The sequence below is a fragment of the Staurois parvus genome, unplaced genomic scaffold (genome assembly GCF_062004578.1).
Source record: "Staurois parvus isolate SC_StPar_1 unplaced genomic scaffold, SC_StPar_1.0 ptg000967l, whole genome shotgun sequence".
In the NCBI taxonomy this organism is placed as follows: domain Eukaryota; kingdom Metazoa; phylum Chordata; class Amphibia; order Anura; family Ranidae; genus Staurois; species Staurois parvus.
In genome coordinates this window covers 611,040-631,189 of record NW_028318763.1, presented here as the reverse complement: position 1 = coordinate 631,189, position 20,150 = coordinate 611,040, and the positions used below count along the sequence as shown (strand labels likewise).

General features: G+C 44.0%; 1 protein-coding gene across 1 annotated transcript in view; it reads left to right on the top strand.

Moving 5' to 3' along the window:
• The first annotated feature begins 10,617 nt into the window (after positions 1–10,617).
• Positions 10,618–20,150, top strand: part of TMX3 (thioredoxin related transmembrane protein 3) — a 98,322-nt gene continuing 88,789 nt past the window's right edge. Inside the window, exons 1-2 of the mRNA XM_089657138.1 lie at positions 10,618–10,752; positions 10,892–10,946. Of these exons, the coding sequence (XP_089513264.1) occupies positions 10,719–10,752; positions 10,892–10,946 (89 nt within the window). The 5' untranslated portion in view covers positions 10,618–10,718. The remainder of the gene's footprint in view (positions 10,753–10,891; positions 10,947–20,150) is intronic.

Sequence of the window (20,150 nt, the reverse complement as noted above, 5' to 3'; positions counted from 1 at the left end):
CCAGTGCATTACTTTGCCCAGGGGGGCTTGATGCTATTAAGATGGCACTGACATATGGGTTTGAATCCTAGTCCAAACATGCCTAAGCTCATCACTGGCCATTTTGCGCAGGATTGGAGGAGGATTGTACAATGTTAGACAGGAGCTTCTCGGTTGTGAAGTCATGCAATGTAATAGACTGCTATAATTAAATACAGTTCTGTGATGCTTACTTTTCTATCTAATCCTACAAGATTAAAGGATAAACACACTACCTGTATCCAGAGTTAGTCTATTTCCATTAATAAGCTCCTCATTGCTATGCATACCCTTCCAGAAATCATCCATTTTCAGCTTCCAGCAACCAGGCCTCACTCTAAGATTCCACTTATGCTCTAGCTGAAATCAATAAGTCAAGAGGTAACTAAGAGCTCCTAAACATGTGTTTTGAAACAGTAGCAAACTCCATAAAGATATGTATTAAATGGATTGCTTGTACTAGCTGACAACTACATAATGGAATTGATTTACTAAAGGAATAGAGCATGTTCACTTTGTAAAGTCTCTGTTCACTTTGCAGTTTGAAAGTTCACTTATCTTAGTGGCTGAGATGAAGCTGTGTTCACTGTAATCATCCAGTCATGTGCAAACAAAAATCCTATTTTTTATTATCTATTGCAGATGATCGAGTATTCGAAGTAATACGCAGCTGGGGGGAAAGTCTGTATGGGAAAGGGGGACTGTACTGAGGGGAGAACTGTACTATGAAGGGGGATCTTTACTAGGGAGTAGGGGGAAATCTGTACTGGGAAAGGGAAGGGAGGTAATTTTTCTTTGACCCCTACATTCTGCACTCCTGACTCCATCACTGTGCATTACACACTCCTGACCCCTTCACAAGGTGCATTACACGCTCCTGACCCCGTCACTTTGTTCATAATGCACTCCTGACCCTTTCACTATGTGCATTACACACTTCTGACCCTATCACTCTGTGCATTAAGCATGCCTGATTCCATCACTTTATGCATTACCCACTCTTGACCCTTTCACTCTGTGCATTACGCACTCCTGACCCCTTAACTATATGCATTACGTACTCCTGACCCCATCATTCTGTGCATTATGCACGCCTAACCCCTCACTTTGTGCATTATACATTCCTGACCCCTTTCTCTCTGTGCATTACACACTCCTGACCCCATCACTTTGTGCGGTATGCACTCCTTACCCCTCTACTTTGTGCATTACGCACTCCTGACCCCTTCACTCTGTGCATTACACATTCCTAACCCCTTTCTCTCTGTGCATTACACATTCCTGACTCCTTCACTTTGTGCATTACACACTTCTGTCCCCTTCATTCTGTGCATTACGCACTCCTGAACCCTTCATTTTGAGCAATATGCACTCCTGACTCCTTTACTTTGTGCATTATCCACTCCTGACCACATCACTCTGTGCATTACGCACCTCTGACCCCTTCACTCTGGGCATTACACACGCCTGACCCTTTCACTTTGTACATTACACACTCCTGACCCCTTCGCTATATCCATTACACACTCTTGACCCCTACACTCTGTGCAGTACACATGCCTGACTCCTTCACTTTGTGCATTACACACTTCTGATCACTTCACTCTGTATATTACGCACTCCTGACCCCTTCACTCTGTGCATTACACACTCCTGACCCCTCCACTCTGTGCATTACGCACTCCTGAACACTTCACTTTGTGCATTACGCACTCCTGACCACATTACTCTGTGCATTACACACTCATGACCCCTTCACCCTGTGCATTATGCACTCCTGTCCACATCACTCTGTGCATTACACACTCCTGACCCCTTCACTCTGTGCAGTACACATTCCTGACCCTTTCACTCTATGCAATACACACTCCTGACCCCTTCATTCTGTCCAGTACACACTCTTGACCGTATACTCTGTTCATAATAATTAAAGAATATTTTTTGGGTACAAGGACTGTGACATACGCTCCCATGTACACAATGTGCAGGCTCAATTTTTATGGCCCTTCTCCTACCACCACAATTCCTCTAATATTTTCCTCTAGCTGCCCAAGGCTGAACTCCCCAATCCCCACAGGATACTAATTATCTACAGGCCTGTGGAAAAGATAAGAGAAGTCGTAAAGTGGTGAGGAGTACCTAATCTGACACATTCTGTCCATAATACCACTATCATAGGCAGGCCTGATCCAAGTCATATCCGTAATCCATCTTTATAAAAGGTTTGTTGAAAGAGCCCTAAAGGTCCCATGTTGCTCTTGGCTCCAAACATCTGGCTCTGAGTTCAAGTTTGTGGAGATGATGGCACAGGATGAGATTGTGATCATAACTCTTTACTTCCTACAGAACTGCAGTAGTATACAGACGTGACCATTAAAATACTCCTGGGGGCCATACTGACCATTCTGCCCGTAGTGTTGTCAGACAAGTTCTGGCTATTCATCCATCAAAAGATCAATCAGTGTTACTGTTCAACCAGCACCCAATTAGCTGTTATATGGTCACCAATGTGATCTCAGGTCAGTTTGCCCTGAGGGCATGCTTTAGTTTTATATCAACAGAAATCATGAAAAAAAACAAAAAAGCTTCCTGGTACCAAATCCTATTGATACAGAAGAAAAAGAAAATGAACTGCTAAGTACAGCAAAGGCATTGGATTCTTTGGGCACAGTAAGAGACCACACAGTAAAATATATAATAATTTATTGACATAAAAGAGTCATATATTCATAATAGGACCCATAGTACAAACATGCCCCTCAAAAGAGGGAGCAAGAGCAAAAAAGATCATAATTATAAGCACAATGCCTCCCTCATGTGTATAAAAAAAAATACCACTGAGCACATAATTACAATATGCATACATCAAAATACGGTCAATGCATTTCGCCTGTGCATTTGGCTTTTTCAGGACCGTAGCTTGAATATGAGGGAGAATAGTGCGACTGCATGTATAAAGAGAATACAAAATGAATGTACAAACAAACACACAAATATACATAAGATAAATCACATAATTATATGTATTTTACTGTGTGGTCTATTACTGTGCCCAAAGAATCCAATGCCTTTGCCGTACTTAGCAGTTCGGTTTCTTTTTGTTCTGTATCAACAGAAATCAATTTTTATCAGCTCTAACAACTCATGTTTATTTGAAAATATCATTCTTTACATGCACAAGGCTTTTCAAGGTTTGGTAAATACGTGTTTGTACCAGGGGCGGACTGACAACTCATGGGGCCCCCAGACAATAGGAAATCATAGGGCCCTTGTGTCCTCGCCCACAATCAAACCACACCCAAAAAAGCCTATGAAAGGTACCAGGGGCATCTCATGGGGCCCCTACTGACCCTGGGCCCCCGGGCACTGCCCGAGAGCCTACATGGTAAGCCTGCCCCTGGTTTGTACATGAGACTTATAGTACAGGAGCAGAATTGCACATTTTTGGCCTCAAAGACTTTATAAATGGATGCCCCTTTCCTTTTGGAAGGCGTTTCCATTAAAGTTTATGGAAACAAAATGTGCCCCAAAGAAGCTCATGTTGTTTTTTTGACATGTGACAAGTGACACAACAATCAGGCATGAATGGGTCTAAGTAGAATAGATACACTGCTCAAAAAAATTAAAGGAACACTTTGAAAACACATCAGATCTCAATGGGGAAAAATATCATGCTGGATATCTATACTGATATGGACTGGGTAATGTGTTAGCAACATAAGGATGCCCCATCGTTTGATGGAAATGAAAATTATGAACCTACAGAGGACTTAATTCAAAGACACCCGAAAATCAAAACGAAAAAATTATGTAGCAGACTAATTCATTATGATGAAATTTAATTGCAGAAACTCAAAATGGTACTCAGTAGTTTTTATGGCCCCCCATGTGCTTGTATGTATACCTGACAACGTCAGGGTATGCTCCTAATGAGACAATGGATAGTGTCCTGGGGTATTTTCTCCCAGATCTGGACCAGGGCATCACTGAGCTACTGGACAATCTGTGGTGCAACCTGGCGGCGGCGTTGGATGGACCAAAACATGATATCCCAGAGTTTGTGTATTGGATGTGGGTCAGGCAAGCGTGGGGGCTATTCAATGTTATCAATTCCTTAATCCTCCAGGAACTGCCTGCATCTTGCCACATGAGGCTGGGCATTGTCATGCACCAGGAGGAACCCAGGACCCACTTCAGCAGAGTAGGGTCTGACAATGGTCCAAAGATTTCATCACGATACCTAATGGCAGTTAGGGTGCCATTGCCTGTGCGTCCCTCCAAGGATATGCCTCCCTAGACCCTCACTGACCCACCACCAAAATGGTCATTCTGAATGATGTTACAGGCAGCATAGCATTCTCCACAGCTTCTCCAGATCCTTTCATGTCTGTCACATGTGCTCAGGGCAAACCTGCTCTCATCTGTGAAAAGCACAGGGCGCCAGTGGTGGACCTGCCAATTTTGGTGTTCAATGGCAAATGCCAATCGAGCTCTATGGCACCGGGCAGTGAGCACAGGATCCACTAGAGGCCGTCTGACCCTCAGGCCACTCTCATGAAGTCTGTTTCTGATTGGTCAGAGACATTCACACCAGTGGCCTGCTGGGGGTCATTTTGTAGGGCTCTGGCAGTGCTCATCCTGTACCTCCTTGCACAAAGGAGTAGATACCGACCCTGCTGATGGGGTAATATTGCCCAGTAGGCAGGTGGTTAAGGACCTTCTACCACCCTGTCCAGCTCTACTAGAGTAACTGCCTGTCTCCTGGAATCTCCTCCATGTTCTTGAGACTGTGTTGGAAGACACAGCAAACCTTCTGGCAATGGCGCGTATTGATGTGCTATCCTGGAGGGGTTGGACTGCCTGTGCAAACTCTGTAGGGTCCAGGTATCGCCTCATGCTACCAGTAGCGACACTGACCCTAACCAAATGCAAAACTATTGAAAAACAAGTCAGAAAAGATGAGTAGAGGGAAAAAAATGTCAGTGGTCTCCATCTGTAAAACCATTCCTGTTTTTGGGGTCATCTCGTTGTCCACCTAGTGCACCTGTTGTTAATTTCATTAACACCAAAGCAGCTGAAACTGATTAACAACCCCCTCTGCTACTTAACTAACCAGATCAATATCCCAGGAGTTTAATTGACTTGATACTATACTCTGATTAATAAAGTGTCACTTTAATTTTTTTGAGCAGTGTATATCAGTGAAAAAAAACTAAAACTCCACAATGAGTGAACTGAGACACATCAACAAACAAAGCTCTTCTCTTCATCCACCAACACCAGTGCATTACTGCAGTGTAGATAAAATGCAGGCTTACCAGATTAAAAGACCCCCATATTCAGAGTGGTCATAAACCACTTGCCTACCGGGCATTTTCATCCCCTTCCTGCCCAGGCCAAGTTTCAGCTTTTAGCGGTGTTGCACTTTGAATGACAATTGTGCGGTCATGTAACATTGTTCCCAATATGAAATTATACTTTTTTTTGGACAGATAGAGAATTCTTTTGGTGATATTTAATCCCCACTGTTTTATTTTTTGCTAAAGACTGAAATGTTTGGAAAAAAAAAACATTTTTCTTAATTTCTGTAAGAAAATTTTGCAAATAAGTAATTTTTCTTCTTCACTGATGAGGCAGCACAGATGGGCACTGATGATCAGTGCCATGATTATCAATGTAAATGTGCCTGTGAGAATTGCTGGTTACTGGCTCACCTTTCCTCACACTGTGACAACGCATGAGCAAAAGACTGCCAATAAGCAGAAAGTCTGTTTACACTGTGATCAGCTGTGATTGGACACTGCTGATTACCTAGTAAAGGGCTGCTGTGATTGGTCCTTTACCTCGCCCTGTGATCAGTTGTGTTCGAAGGGGGTGGGGTTCTAGGAAAACGTCAACAGACGCCATCCCAGAACTAGCCAACCGCGTTGTAGCCATCATTCGACTACAGCATGGTTGGCAACTGGTTAATCACATTTATACGCCAGTATTTTACTGATCATTAGGCAGGAACTTTTCTCCTAGAAAACACGTTCAATAACATCAGTAACAATTTTATGGTTGAGTAAACGAAACCTAAAATCTTGAACCTATGCATGCATTTGATGTACATTTTACATGCAGCTGATGCGCATTTACACACAGTTGACGTGCACTTTTCTATCTGCATTTGTCTTGTGAGGTCACTTCCTTCTTCTTTCTTTCCTTGGGCCTTATGTGCACAGTGATGCGTTGCAGTGCGGTTTTGCTTGTTTGAGGTGCGGAAAAATGCAGCAAACTGTACTTTTCTGCACTGCAATGGTGTGAACTCTGCCCATAGGATAGCCTGGATTTTGGACTGTCTGTACAATCCAAAATGCAGCCAATTGCATCCCACTGCATTAGGTGTGAAACGGTCCTTAGGCTGGCCATACAGTATACAATTTTCTTCTACAATTTTCCTTAAGGCTCCGTTCACACCAATGCGGTTTTTTTTGTGCTTTTTGCAGAAACGCACTACAGTCCATTTAACATGGTTTCTTATGGAACATGTTCACATCTATGCTTTTTTGATCTGCTGCGTTTTTGGATAGGGTCAGGAACTTTTTTAACCACTTGCCGGCCTGCCACTGTAGAAATACGGTGGCAGGGCGGCACGGGCAGGCAAAACCACGTTTTAAAACATGTGTTTTGTAAACAGATAGGGGGCGCGCACGAGGCGCGCCGCCGCCTTATCTGTCCCGCCGATCATCGCCGCGGATGTCAGTCGCCGGGTCACAGCCGGTCCTTACTGACAGTAGCTGTGCTGTCTGTCACTTCCCTGACAGCTCAAGGACGAGCTGATCGAGAAAGAAGAGTTTCTCTCTCTCGATCAGCGGTGTCCCGTGCAGCACACACCCCCGCCCCCTAGTAAAACACTCCCCCTCACACAGATAACCCTTCCCTGCAAAATAAAGTTAACCCCTTCCTCCCCAGTGCCATTAGTAGTGTCAGTGTTTTTTTTTTTTTGCACTGATCACTCTATTAGTGTTTTTGGGGATGTCAGTGACCCCAAGTCAGTACCCCCCAATGTCAGAATGTCCGCCGCAGTCCCGCCATAAGTCGCTGGTCGCTGCCATAAGTCACTGATCGCCGCCATAATTCTCTGATCGCCGCCATTATTAGTATAAAAAAAAACTAAAAATCCCGGTATCTTTCCCACCATTTGTAAACGCTATAACTTTCACGTAAACCAATTTACACGTATTGGTTTTTTTTTTTTTTAGCAAAGACATGTCGCAGAATGCATTTTGGCAGAAATTTATGACTAAATTTGATTTTTGCATTTTTTTTTTACTGGACATGTTTTATAGCAAAAAGTCCAAAATATTGTTTTTTTTTCCTTAAAATTGTCAGCCTTTTTTTTTATAGCGCAAAAAATAAAAACCGCACAGGCAAATACCACCAAAAGAAAGCTCAATTTGTGGGGGAAAAAAAAAGATGTTAATTTCATTTATGTACCGTATTGCATGACCATGCAATTGTCCGTTAAACTAGCGCAGCGCTGTATAGCAGAAAAATGGCGTAAATTGCAGTATTTATACCATAGTTTGTAGACACTATAACTTCCACACAAAGCAATCAATATACACTCATTGGTATTTTTTTTTACCAAAAACATGGAGCAGAATACATTTTGGCCTAAATTTATAACCAGCTTTGAGTTTACTATATATTTTTTATAGCTGAAAGTAAAAAATATTGTTTTTCTTCAAAATTTTTGGCCTTTTTTTGTTTATAGCGTGAAAAATAAAGAGTGCACAGATGATCAAATACCACCGAAAGAAAGCTCTATTTGTGTGAAAAAAAGGACGTAAATTTTGTTTGGGTGCAGCATTGCATGACCGCGCAATTATCAGTTGAATTAGTGCAGCGCCGAGTAGCAAAAAGAGGCCTGGTCATTAAGGGGGGTAAATCCTCTGGAGCTCAAGTGGTTAAAAGCAAAAAGCAGCATTTTTGCTACAATAGAGTTCAATGAAGAATCTGCTGAAATGCATGGTAGTGTATTTTTGCCACATTTTGCGTTTTGCATTTTTATTCAGCCCAGTAAAAAAAAAAATTCCACTTTAAAAAATAAAAAAAGAGCTGAATAAAACGCGTCACAAATATGTAAAAAATGTCTTAGGCTAGGTTCACACCTATGTAGTTTGCGTTTGATTCGTTTCTGCAGCGCTTTTTGTGTTTTTACACATGCATTTTTTTTGTGCGTTTTGCGTTTTTTCCAACTTGTTCCTGGGCAGATTAAAACACAAAACGCATCATAAACATGTCAAGAACGCACTACATGCATTTATGCAGCATCTCCATTGAAGTCCATCAAACCAAAAACGCAACATTTTGCATTTAAAAAGTCCCTGACCCTTTCCAAAAAACGCACCAGGAGAAAACGCGGAGATGTGAACCTGTCCTATAGGAAATCATGCTAAATGGACTGCTGTGCGTTTCTGCAAAACGCAACAGAAAACGCATAGGTGTGAACCTAGACTTAGCCTGGGTTCACACTGATGTGATTCAGCACATCACATGTGATTCACACAGGAACTGCACCATATTCCTGTGCAAATCACATGCAATTTCTGTGCAGTGCAATTTGAGCCATTTTGTACGGCTCAAATCGCACTGCATCGCAATAAAAAAGTTCAGGACCCTTTTTTAGTCCGCACCAGAATGATCGCATGGGTGTTCACGCCCATACAATCTGATTCTGCACATCGCACCGCATTTTGCAAACTGATTTTGGGATGTCATTAACTTACAGTTCACTCCCACAGTGGTTCGTATGAACAGGGTACGATTGTGATGCGGTGCGGAAATCGCACAGAAACCGATGTGAATTCCGCACCGCATCAGTGTGAACCCAGTCTTATGCAAGCCATAGACGGTTCGTTTATCGGATGAATTTTCAGCCAAAAAGCAAAAAAATCGGTCGTTCTGTTGCCACCAATGATTACGAAGATCGGCTGTTTTTCGTAAATTTTCCAGCATGACCGGTAAAAGAAATGAGGGGGAACCGCGATTATTCTTTCAAACCGTCTATTGCCTGCATTAGATTTACCAAAAACCAAATTTAACAAACCTGCTCCCCATTCACACCTGAGACCTTGTAACACTAACGAGTCACATGACATCGGGGAGGGAAAATGGCTAATTGGGCCCAGTTTGGACATTTTCACTTAGGGGTGTACTCACTTTTGTTGCCAGTGGTTTAGACATTAATGGCTGTGTGCAGGGGCGGACTGACAACTCATGGGGCCCCAGAGCAACAAATGGTCAGTCCGCCCCTGGCTGAGTGTTGAGTTCTTTTGAGGGGACAGCAAACTTACACTGTTATACAAGCTGTACACTCACTACTTTATATTGTAGCAACGTGTCATTTCTTCAGTGTTGTCACATGAAAAGATAGAATAAAATATTTACAGAATGTGAGGGAATGTACTCACTTCTGGGAGATATTGTAGTTGAAGGGAAATCTAAAGGAAATTGGACAGAAATGTGTAAGGAAATTGTATAAGGCTAGGTTCACACCTATGCAGTTTGCGTTTGAGCCATTTCTGCATTGCGTTTTGCGTTGCGTTTTTGCCACGTTTTGAATTGTTTTCCCTTTTTTTTGTTGCTAGGCAGATTGAAAATGCAAAACGCATTTAAAATGCGGCAAAAATACAAAAAACAAACTACATTCTTTTCTGCAGCGTTTCCATTGAAGTCTATAGAACCAAAAACGCAACTTTTTGCACCCAAAAAAGTCCATAAGCCTGAGTTCACACTGATGCGGTGTGGAATTTGCAGTGGTTTCATCACAATTGCACTCTATTCATGCGAACCGCTGCGGGTGTGTATGTTAACAACACCCTGAAATCGGTCCGTGAAAAGCGGTGCGATGTGCAGAATCAGATCGCAGGGGTGTTCACACCCCTGCGATCCGATTCTAGTGCGGACCAAAAAAAGCGTCCTGCACCATTTTGGTGTAGATGCGGTGCGATTTGAGCCATACAAAATGTATGGCTCAAATCGCACCCCACAAAATTGGCATGGGATTTGCACAGGAATGCGGTGCAACATGCGATATGCTGCACCACACAAGTGTAAACCCAGACTGACCCTTTCCAAAAAACGAACTGGGTGAAAACAAGATGTGAATGTGTCCCACAGGAAATCATGTTAAATGGACTGTAGTGCGTGTCTGCAAAACGCTGCGGAAAGAGCTTAGGTGTGAATCTAGAGTCATGTATGACCAGCTTTACTCTGGTATGTCGCTAAACACGGGGCACGTTTGCGGACGCCGCTGTGCGTACGGTTCCATTGATTTCGGAAGTGCTGCATTTAGGTGCGAATGAGCCCTCTTACCCTTATGTATCCAATACATTGAGGACATGAAGATCAGGGACATGCAATGGATTCGATTGTAAGCTCCATGAGCAAGGCCCTTCTATTCCTTCTGTACTGATATGTATTGTGATTGTATTGTCCCCCTTATATTGTAAAGACCGGAGCACACTGTTGTCACTATATACATCCTGTCTAATAATATGGGATGTGTATGTGTGCCTCCCATACAGTGTACACATCTCCTGCTCATGGACTGGACCATACAATGATAGGAGCACACAGCCCCGCCCCCCTCCACATTACAGGGAGTGGCCTCCTCCCTTCTCTGTTTCCTTCCGGTATCACATCCTTCGAACATGGCAGCTGCCGGCCTCTGCTTCTTAGCAACAGGTAAGGATGACAGGCCGCGTCCATCGGTGATCGGTGATGGTCGGGGGGGTGTGTGTGTGTCCATCCATGGCAGTGCTGATCGTGCTGTGTGTGCTCATCAGACCTGAACTGTCACTGACCTCCTTGTCTTCTCTTGCAGTCTCCTTGTACCTGCTGGCCCCCACTTCTGCTTTTGTAGAGGATCTGGATGAGACGTAAGATTTCCTCTTTATTTACACATCTGCCTGTCCTCTTGATCTCATTGTGTGTGATGGCTGTTCTCCTGCAGATAATCAGTGGAGTGATCCAAGGACACACAGCCTGGATCTTGCCTCTTCCATTCAGAAACAAGACTTTCCTCCAGCAGGGCTGTGGGGCTCATTCACACAATCGGTATATGTGATGGTGTACGTTGTATAGGGGCGGGGTGATGACTTGTGCTGCGTACAAACGCAGACCTGATATATTGCTGTCTAACGCACCTGAGAAAACGCTCACACGGCTGCGACCACCGAATTCCCGCGGCAGGAATTGGAGGATCGTTGTGGCTGGGATGTGCGGGGCATGTGATTCGCAGCGGCTGCTCAGCCTTTGTACTAACAGTAGCCCTGCTGTTCACACGCAGCTTTGTTGTTTATTTTGGCATGCAGTTATTATACAGGATTTAAATAGCACCACCCGTTCGTTCAGCACTGTACATTATAATGGGAGACAATACAATAATACACGAGGGGTTCGAGGGCCCTGCTCCTTGGAGCTTACAATCTAGGAGACCGTTTCACACACATGTTAGCGAGGTGTGTTGGAGCAACATGGCCCTGCTGTGTGCATGCAAAGGGATGCGCTTTTTTTAAATGCAGTTTTGCGTGTGTTTCTGCATCCAATCTGCATGAATCTAACATGAAGGATGCTGGAGAAAAGAGAAGCGGTTGCCTGTAATCATGTATTTTCTTTCCCCATGAACTCCAGCTAACATTTTCTTGGCAGGCAGGCTCCATTCACACTTGGCATTTCCAGAACGCACAACAAAGTGCACAGAAAACCTGCAATTTGCTGCACATTTCCGAAATGCACTGCAAATCTGCATCACACTCGCAGCGCCATTGATAATATCACCTCAAGCGCTGCAAAGGCGCTATAAATGTGGCAGCACAGTGGCTAAGTGGTTAGCACTTACGCCTGGCAGTACTAGGGTTGTTGGTTCAAATTCCAACCACAGCACCACCTGCCTGGAGGCTGCATGTTCTCTGTTTGAGTGGGTTTCCTCCGTGTACTCCGGTTTCCTCCCACACTCCATAGACATGCTGGTAGGTTAATTGAATCCTGTCTAAATTGTCCCTAGTATGTGTATGTATGAATGTGAGTTAGGGACCTTAGATTGTAAGCCCCTTGAGCCCTGGTTCACACTGATGCATAGTGGAATTTGCAGAAATTTCTGTGCGAATTCCGCACCGCATCAGAATCGCACTCCGTTCATGCGATCCGCTGCAGGTGTGTATGTTAACACTCCAAAATCGGTATGCAAAACGCAATGTGATGTGCAGAATCGGATTGCATAGGTGTGAATACCCATGCGATCCGATTCTAGTGCGAGCAAAAAAAAAGGGTCTTCCACGTTTTTGGTGCGGTGCGATTAGAACCATACAAAATGTATGGCTCTAATCGCACCGCACACAAATCGCATGTGATTTGCACAGGAATGCGGTATGGATCACATGCGATGTACCGCACTGCATATATGTGAACTCAGGGTTAGGGACTGACGTGAATGTAAAATATATATGTAAAGCGCTATATAAATTGATGGCGCTATATAAGTACCTATAATAAACGTGCCAAAATGCACAATGAAAAAAAAGGTCCCATGCTCTGCTCCGAAAAAAAAAAAGCAGCTTCTTTGGGGTGTTTGTCACATGACAAGTAGAAACGCTACAAAGTGTACCAAAAAAAAGTTCTGCTACACTGCTTGCCATTTTTTTTTTTTTTTTTCTTTTGGGGAAAAAGGTTTAACATGAATATATAAATGCTGATGGCTGTAAGTAGGGATGCATTGAATTTTCGGTGTCCAAAACATTTAGCCGAAAACACCCCTATATGAAAATAAGCAGGTACAGGTGCCGAAAATATCTCCGCCTCCTGCCGCCTGAACACCCAATCAACAATCACGGCGTTGGGCATAGAAATCAGTGAAGGAAAGATGGCCTCATCTCTATGCCCTTGGAGGACTGGAGCAACTTCATTACGTTACTTCAAGTTCAAGGCCATTTTTTTTTTTTTTTTTTTTTTTAAGAGCACTAGATCAATCCTTTTTTTTTTTTTTTTAAGAGCACTAGATCAATCCTTTTTCTTGATCTAATGCTTTACATTGTAGAGGAGAGATGTGGGGTCTTATTGACTTCATATCGCTCCATAAAGAGGACTTGTCACCGCTTATTTCTATCACAAGGGATGTTTGCATTCCTTCTGATAGGAATACAAGTGATTAAAAAAAAAAAAATGAAAGGGACAGTGTAAAAAAAAAAAAAAAAGTAATAAAATAAATAAAAGCTTAAAGTTCCCCCCCCCCCCCCCCCGTGCTTGTGCATAGTGGTGAACGCAACGCATACGTAGGCCACACCCACATATGCAACCAGTGTTCAAACCACACATGAGGTATTGCCCTGAACATCCGAGTAAGAGCAATAATTTTAACACCTCTGTAGTTTTAAACTCGTAACCTGTGAAAAACTTTAAAGCTTCACCCATGGAGATTTTGAAACCCGTGGTTTGGTGCCATTCCATGAGCATGTCCAATTTTAAAGCATGACATGTTGGGTATCTATTTACTTGACGTAACATCATCTTTCATATTGTTAATCATTAAAGTGTATTTTTTTTCCTAAAAAAATAGCATTTGAAAATATATTAATTTTTAAAACCTGTCCATTTCGGTTTTCGGCCAAGTGCATTCTGAAGTTTCGGCACCAGAATTTTCATTTCGGTGCACCACTAGTTGTAAGCACCCCTGTCAGTGGCAAATTATTATACAGGATTTATGTAGCGCTATATATAAAATGACTAGTCTCAACCCTCTAACTGCTACATTTGCAGGACAGCTTGTTATGTTGGAAAAACAACAGACTTACTGGCAGGATCACTAGGTGAAAATAGATGAAAGCCTAAAAAAGAAAACTAAGGCAGTCACCATCCAAGAATTGTTAAGCTGCAAAATAATAAATGTTTGCCATTGAGTTTAATACCGCTTTAAAACTAAATTCCAGATACAGCAATTTTTGTTTAGTTATATTGGATTACTGTAGGTATGTTCGCTCCATACCTGTGGGATCCTTGTGGAAGCTGGAAATCACTGTAGTAGACACCAATACTGCAGTGATCGCCACTAACATCCGGGTCCTGTGCTGAGCAATTGCCATGCTGCTAACTGAACACAGGAGGTTGATTGCTCAGCACAGGTGCCATTCAGTTGGTTGGAATGAAAAATGATTTGGAATGAAAAATGCTTTTCATTCAATGATCTCATTGAATGAAAAGCATTCTCTGATTGGACGAGGTAGAGATTTGAGGCAGTAGCATTGCAAAATCCACCAGAATGCTTTGGCATGTGGGCTAGTGGGAATGATCATTTAGTCCTGTTAACACTACTGCTCTGTGATTCTGGCAGTAAAATGCACCACATTCCTGTACCATTTATTTTGTATGGCTCAATTCGCACCACACCCACATGAAAGGCGCAGCCACCTTCTTTTTTTTTTTTCTTCTCTGCATTGAAAATGGTTCTAAAGACTCAAGGTTTTTTACCTTCATGCATTCTATGTATGAAGGTAAAAAACCTTTTGTGTGCAGCATTCCCCACAGCACCCCCCTAATACACAGCTAAGCCCCCTCTCGATCCAGCGATGTGCACTTGAGTCTTGGCTATCCCGGAACTCCCTCTTCTCATTGGCTGAGACAGAAGAGGAATCCATTGGCTCCTACTGCTGTCAATCACATCCAGTGAGCCAATGGGAAGAGAGAGGGAGCAGGGGCCGAGCCACGGCTCCGTGTGTGACTGGACACACAGAACAGCAGGTTCCCCCATAGCAAGCTGCTTGCTGTGGGGGCACCCGACAGGAGGGAAGGGCCAGGAGCGCCAGCAGGGGACCCGAAAAGAGTGCAAAACCACTCCACACAACAGATAAGTATGACTTTTTTTGTTATTTTTCTTTAAAAAAAAATAAGCCTTTAGTATCACTTGAAATGTGATTGCATGGGTGTTCACACCCATACGATTCAATTCAGCCAATCGCATTGTGTTTTGCAAATCACATTTGGGGTGTTGTTAACTTAAAGTGTTACTAAACCCCGGACCCTGCATTCACTTTATCCAGTCTCCCACAGTACACACAACATGGAAGTGCAATTATTTTAGTAAATATAAACTGATAAATACCTTTTCTCATCAGCAGTTACAGCAGTCTTGTGACTTCTATCAGTGTCCAGCAGAGCACTGATTAAAGCTTGTAGGATGAATTTTCTTTTTGCTCTACGAAGATGCAAAACCCCTGACCCTCTGTCTGGATAGTGCTGATTGGCCCTGTGCTGATTACATGCACTCTCCCAAGAAGAAGAAAGAACCCCTCTCTAGCAATACACACTACACTGAGCATGTGCAGAATGGCTATGGGTTCAGTCCGGAGACAAGACGTGGACATTTGAACAAGAGGGGGAGCAGAGAAGTCAGGATCAAACAGCAGTATTGTCATCTTTTGCACAGTTGGTGCTTACTCACACGTGTGTTGATTATGAAGAATGAAGCAGTGCTCATTAACACACCTATGGCATTTATGATGTGTTTATGTTGTGTTTATGAAGCACTGAAAACACTTCAAGAATGCTTGATAAATATCCATGAATGTGCTGCTTTTCCAGTGGGAGATGCTTAAAGCGGAACTTTACTCTCTCAATCAACATTGACTATTTTTAATCCTTCTGCTGCTAGCATTTGTAAATGGATAGGAAGGTTTATCATATTGACTTGTTTTAGGGCCAGTTCACACTATAGAAACACAGTCCTGATGCATTTTTTCATGCACATTTTTTATGCGTTCTGGTGCATTTTTTTTATGCATTCTAGTTCATTTTTTCCCCTCTCTTATTCAATTTAAATAGGGAAATGTGTGTTCCAGTGCGCTTTTGGTGCATTCCGGTGCACTTTTGATGCGTTTTACTGCGTTCCAGTACAGTTCTGTGCAGAAAAAATGCAGCATGTTTTTTTTTTTTTTTTTTTGCATCCGGAACGCACTGGAACTGCAAGCACTAATGTGAACTTTGACATTGAAAACCATTTACCCTACTTTCTGTGCGTTTTGGATGCAGAAAAAACACAACTGAAACACATGTAGTGTGAACTGGCTCTTAAACTTTTTAACACGTCTTCAGTCAGTGGTGTCCCGAGGCAGGTGCGGTAAGTTGTAAAGAAAGCCGACGATCCCTGCAGGATGGATCAGATCCTTCCTGTGGGGATCGTCGGCTTTCTTTACAACTTACCTTTTTTGTGGAGCGGTTACAGTGTCACCCCGTATAGGTTACATGCCGATGATCCCCGCAGATTGGATCGGATGTGCGGATTGGGGAGCATAATTAATCGGAGTCCGATCCATTATGCTAAATCCGCATATCCGATCCATTCTGTGGGGATCGTCGGAGGGGATGTCATCAAGTGTTATCGCACCAGGTGACACCAACCCTAGGGACGCCCCTGTCTTCAGTTACTTCCTGGCTTCCATGCCTGGGCAAATGATGTCATACATTCCAGGAGCCTTCAGGAGAGGAGGGAGGGTTCTCAGCTCAGCCAATGCCTGAGCTTAGGGCAGATGGATTCCAGAAAGTAACTGCTACATGAATCATCTGCCCTTACTCAAGATGGCCACTGCCAGAAATGCTAGCGTGTGTTTTTCTCACTAAAATAAAGCATTGAGACATGGAGTGATGGGTGGATTTGCTCTGAATATTAGCAATGAATGAATCAGCAGTTTTGGCTTGTGGTGCTCAGATGCAGTGCATTTCCACTTTAAAGGGGAAGTGATGTAGAGGAATGGATCTACTTTGACACGTGGCTAGGCTATGATGTGTTTGCAGACATGTTTGTGAATTCTTTGAAAGATGGATTTGCATACCTTGATCTCTGAAGCTTGTCTTGGTCCAGCTCACCTTTTCTGAAACAAAAAGCAATGCCACTGGCAGTAATACTCAATGTATCTGGTCCTGACCATCAGTATTGCTGGCTGGCTTACTGCTTTTGCCTGCACATAGAAGCAAATGGAGTTACTACACGGCTGCCCTGTACAACCAAGAAGTGACTGGAGCTGCTCTGTCCTAGTTCTCTCTTATTTCCCATTGCATTCTGGGATACCGGAACCTCCACTGTCTCTCCCCGAGTGCCCAGCTAACACTTTATAAACGTGTCACTAACACTCTATAGATGCTAGAAGTGTTGTTAAATGGTGCTTACAGAGTGCTATTATTGAAATCAATGGAGGCACTAACAAGTGTCAATGCCTCATGAAAGTGACTTGCCACTTTACCCTTTCCCATCGGCTCCCGGCCCTTTAAAGGATAAGTTCACCTTTTGGAGAAAATCAATGCACATTTTTTTCAGGTAAAAAAATGTGCATTTATTATTTTTGTCCAAAGGAGCCTGTAAAGCAGGGGTGTCAAACTCCATTTCATCGCGGGCCGTATCAGCATTATGGTTGCCCTTAAAGGGCCGATTGTATATGTAAGACTAGATGGCCAGAGCACCCCCACCCCCCATTACATCAGATGACAAGGATCCTACACGCTCCCTAACATCATTGTGCGCCCTCTTTGGGGGCAGAGCTGGAAAGCAGAAATTGCAGGGTCTGGAGGAGGACCAGAAGAGGAGTGGAGTCAGTTACCAGAGTCTTTTTAATGCTGAGACCAGGGAAGGCAGAGATGAGGGGGTGCTGCAGCTGCACTGAGAGGTGCAGGATTTGGCAGAGGAGTTCTATTCTCCTCTCTGCTGCCGACTGCTGAGACAAGGTGGAGGCGGAGACAAGGGGGTACCTGCAGGAGAGGTGCAAGGGCCACATGAAATGGTCTGGAGGGCCGGATTCAGCCCATGGGCCTTGTGTTTGACACCTGTGCTGTAAACCATTGCACCAGCGATCAGTAGATTGCTGATGCCATGCAGGTCTCCTGCAGACCTGCCAGAATTTCTGCTTGCCGTATGGGATGTATGGGCAAGCTGATATGCTGACAGGAAGCTTCAATGAACTACCATGGCGCTTCACAGCACTGCGGTAGTTCATTGAAAACTACAAGCCGACAGCCGCTAAGGCTGCTGGGACTTGTAGGCACTCATTCACAGAACACTGTGAATAAGTGATGTGACCAGGTGGGCGGAGCCCTGCACAGCCACACTGCTTTCAAATCTGACAGTACAGGGACACGTCTTCCCGTACTAAATGTCAGAGGGAGGAGGGGGCAGTGGGCACTGCTGTGGCTATGGGAACATGTTATATGTTCCACCCTAAAAACAGGTGGAACATGTTCCAAAGGTGAACTTCTCCTTTAAGTGGATCTAAATGCTGGAAGGTTGAAGTGCGCATTCTGATCATGTGATCACAGTAGTAGTAGTAGATAAAAATATTGAAAAATGAAAAGGAGGTAGTGGTGGTGGTGGGGGGGCTTGATGGAGCAATTGGTTCTTTTCCTGCTGTCACTCTTCATTGTTTTTATTTTTTAACTCTTTTCTGCATGGAGGTGGATGCAGCATGCAGAGGGCATCCTGATCATGCGATTGGCAGTCACAGATTATTATTATTATTATTCAGGATTTATATAACGCCAACAGTTTGCGCAACACTTTACAATATAAGGGAGGCTGTACAATTACAATACATTTCAGTACAGAAGGAATATGAGGGCCCTGCCCATGGAGCTTACAATCTAAAGGAAGGGGGAAGTGATACAAAAGGTGATAGCTGTAGACGATGTTCTGATGGAGATTGCTCAAGTACAGTTCTTAGGTGGAGGTGGGGTAGGCTTCCCTGAATAAGTGAGCTTTCAAAGATCACCTAAAGGCAGACAGGGTGGGAGCTGACTGGACATACTGTGGTAGGGAGTTCCAGATGATGGGAGAGGCTCTGGAGAAGTCCTGGAGGCGAGCGTGGGAGGAGGTGATGAGGGAGCTAGAGAGGAAGATATCTTGAGAGGAGCGGAGTGGGCGATTTGGCCGATATCTGTGGATGAGGTCGGTGATGTAGCTAGGGGCAGTGTTGTCGATGGCTTTGTAAGCTGTGGTTAGTATTTTGAATTGTATACGTTGGGTTAGTGGAAGCCAGTGGAGGGATTGGCAGAGAGGGGCAGCAGTTGCTGATCGGTTGGTAAGGTGTATGAGTCTAGCAGCAGCATTCATAATAGACTGAAGGGGGGATAGCCTGCGTAACAGTAGACCAGTGAGGAGGGAGTTGCAGTAATCAAGGCAGGATAAAACCAAGGCGTGGATAAGTTGTTTTGTGGTGTCATCGATCAGAAATGGGCGAATTTTGGAAATGTTCTGGAGGTTGAGGCGGCAGGATTTAGCCAGTGATTGGATGTGGGGCCCAAAGGAGAGGTCAGAGTCTAGGATTACGCCTTGCACCCTGGCATGAGGGGAAGGACCAATAGTTGTGCTGTTGATCTTAATGATAAAGTCATGAGTGGGGGATCGGGGGGGAGGAAATATTACAAGCTCAGTTTTGGAAAGATTGAGTTTAAGGTAGTGGTATAACATCCATGCTGATATGTCGTTTAGTAGATTCGTGATACGTGAGGAGATTGAGGGGGTGAGCTGGGGAGTGGAGAGATAGATCTGGGTGTCATGAGCATAGAGGTGGTATTGGAAGCCATGAGAGGTTATCAATTGGCCCAGGGAGGAGGTGTAGAGAGAGAAAAGGAGGGGCCCAAGGACAGAGCCTCGGGGTGCCCCAACAGGAAAGAAGGAGAGGAGCGGAGGAGTTGTATGTGATGCTGAAAGTGCGCTGAGAAAGGTAAGAGGAGAACCAGGAGAGAGCAGAGTTACGGAGGCCGATGGAGTGGAATGTACTGAGGAGGAGCGGGTGGTCGACTGTGTCAAAGGCAGCAGAAAGGTCTAGGAGTATGCGTATGGAGTAATGGCCATTGGTTTTAGCAGTTAATAGGTCGTTAGTGAGTTTTAGTAGGGCAGTTTAAGTGGAATGTTGTGGACGGAAGCCAGACTGTCGGGGATCAAGAAGGTTGTTGTCGGTGCGGTAGCAGTTCACATGATTGGGAGCTCATCCTGCGGCTCCCGATCACAAAAAGAGACCTAGAACTAATGGTGATAGTGTGGTCAGTAGCCTTGGTAGCCCCGCTGCACTTAGTAGAGCTTTAAAGGCTCATCCACTCACACCTTCTCT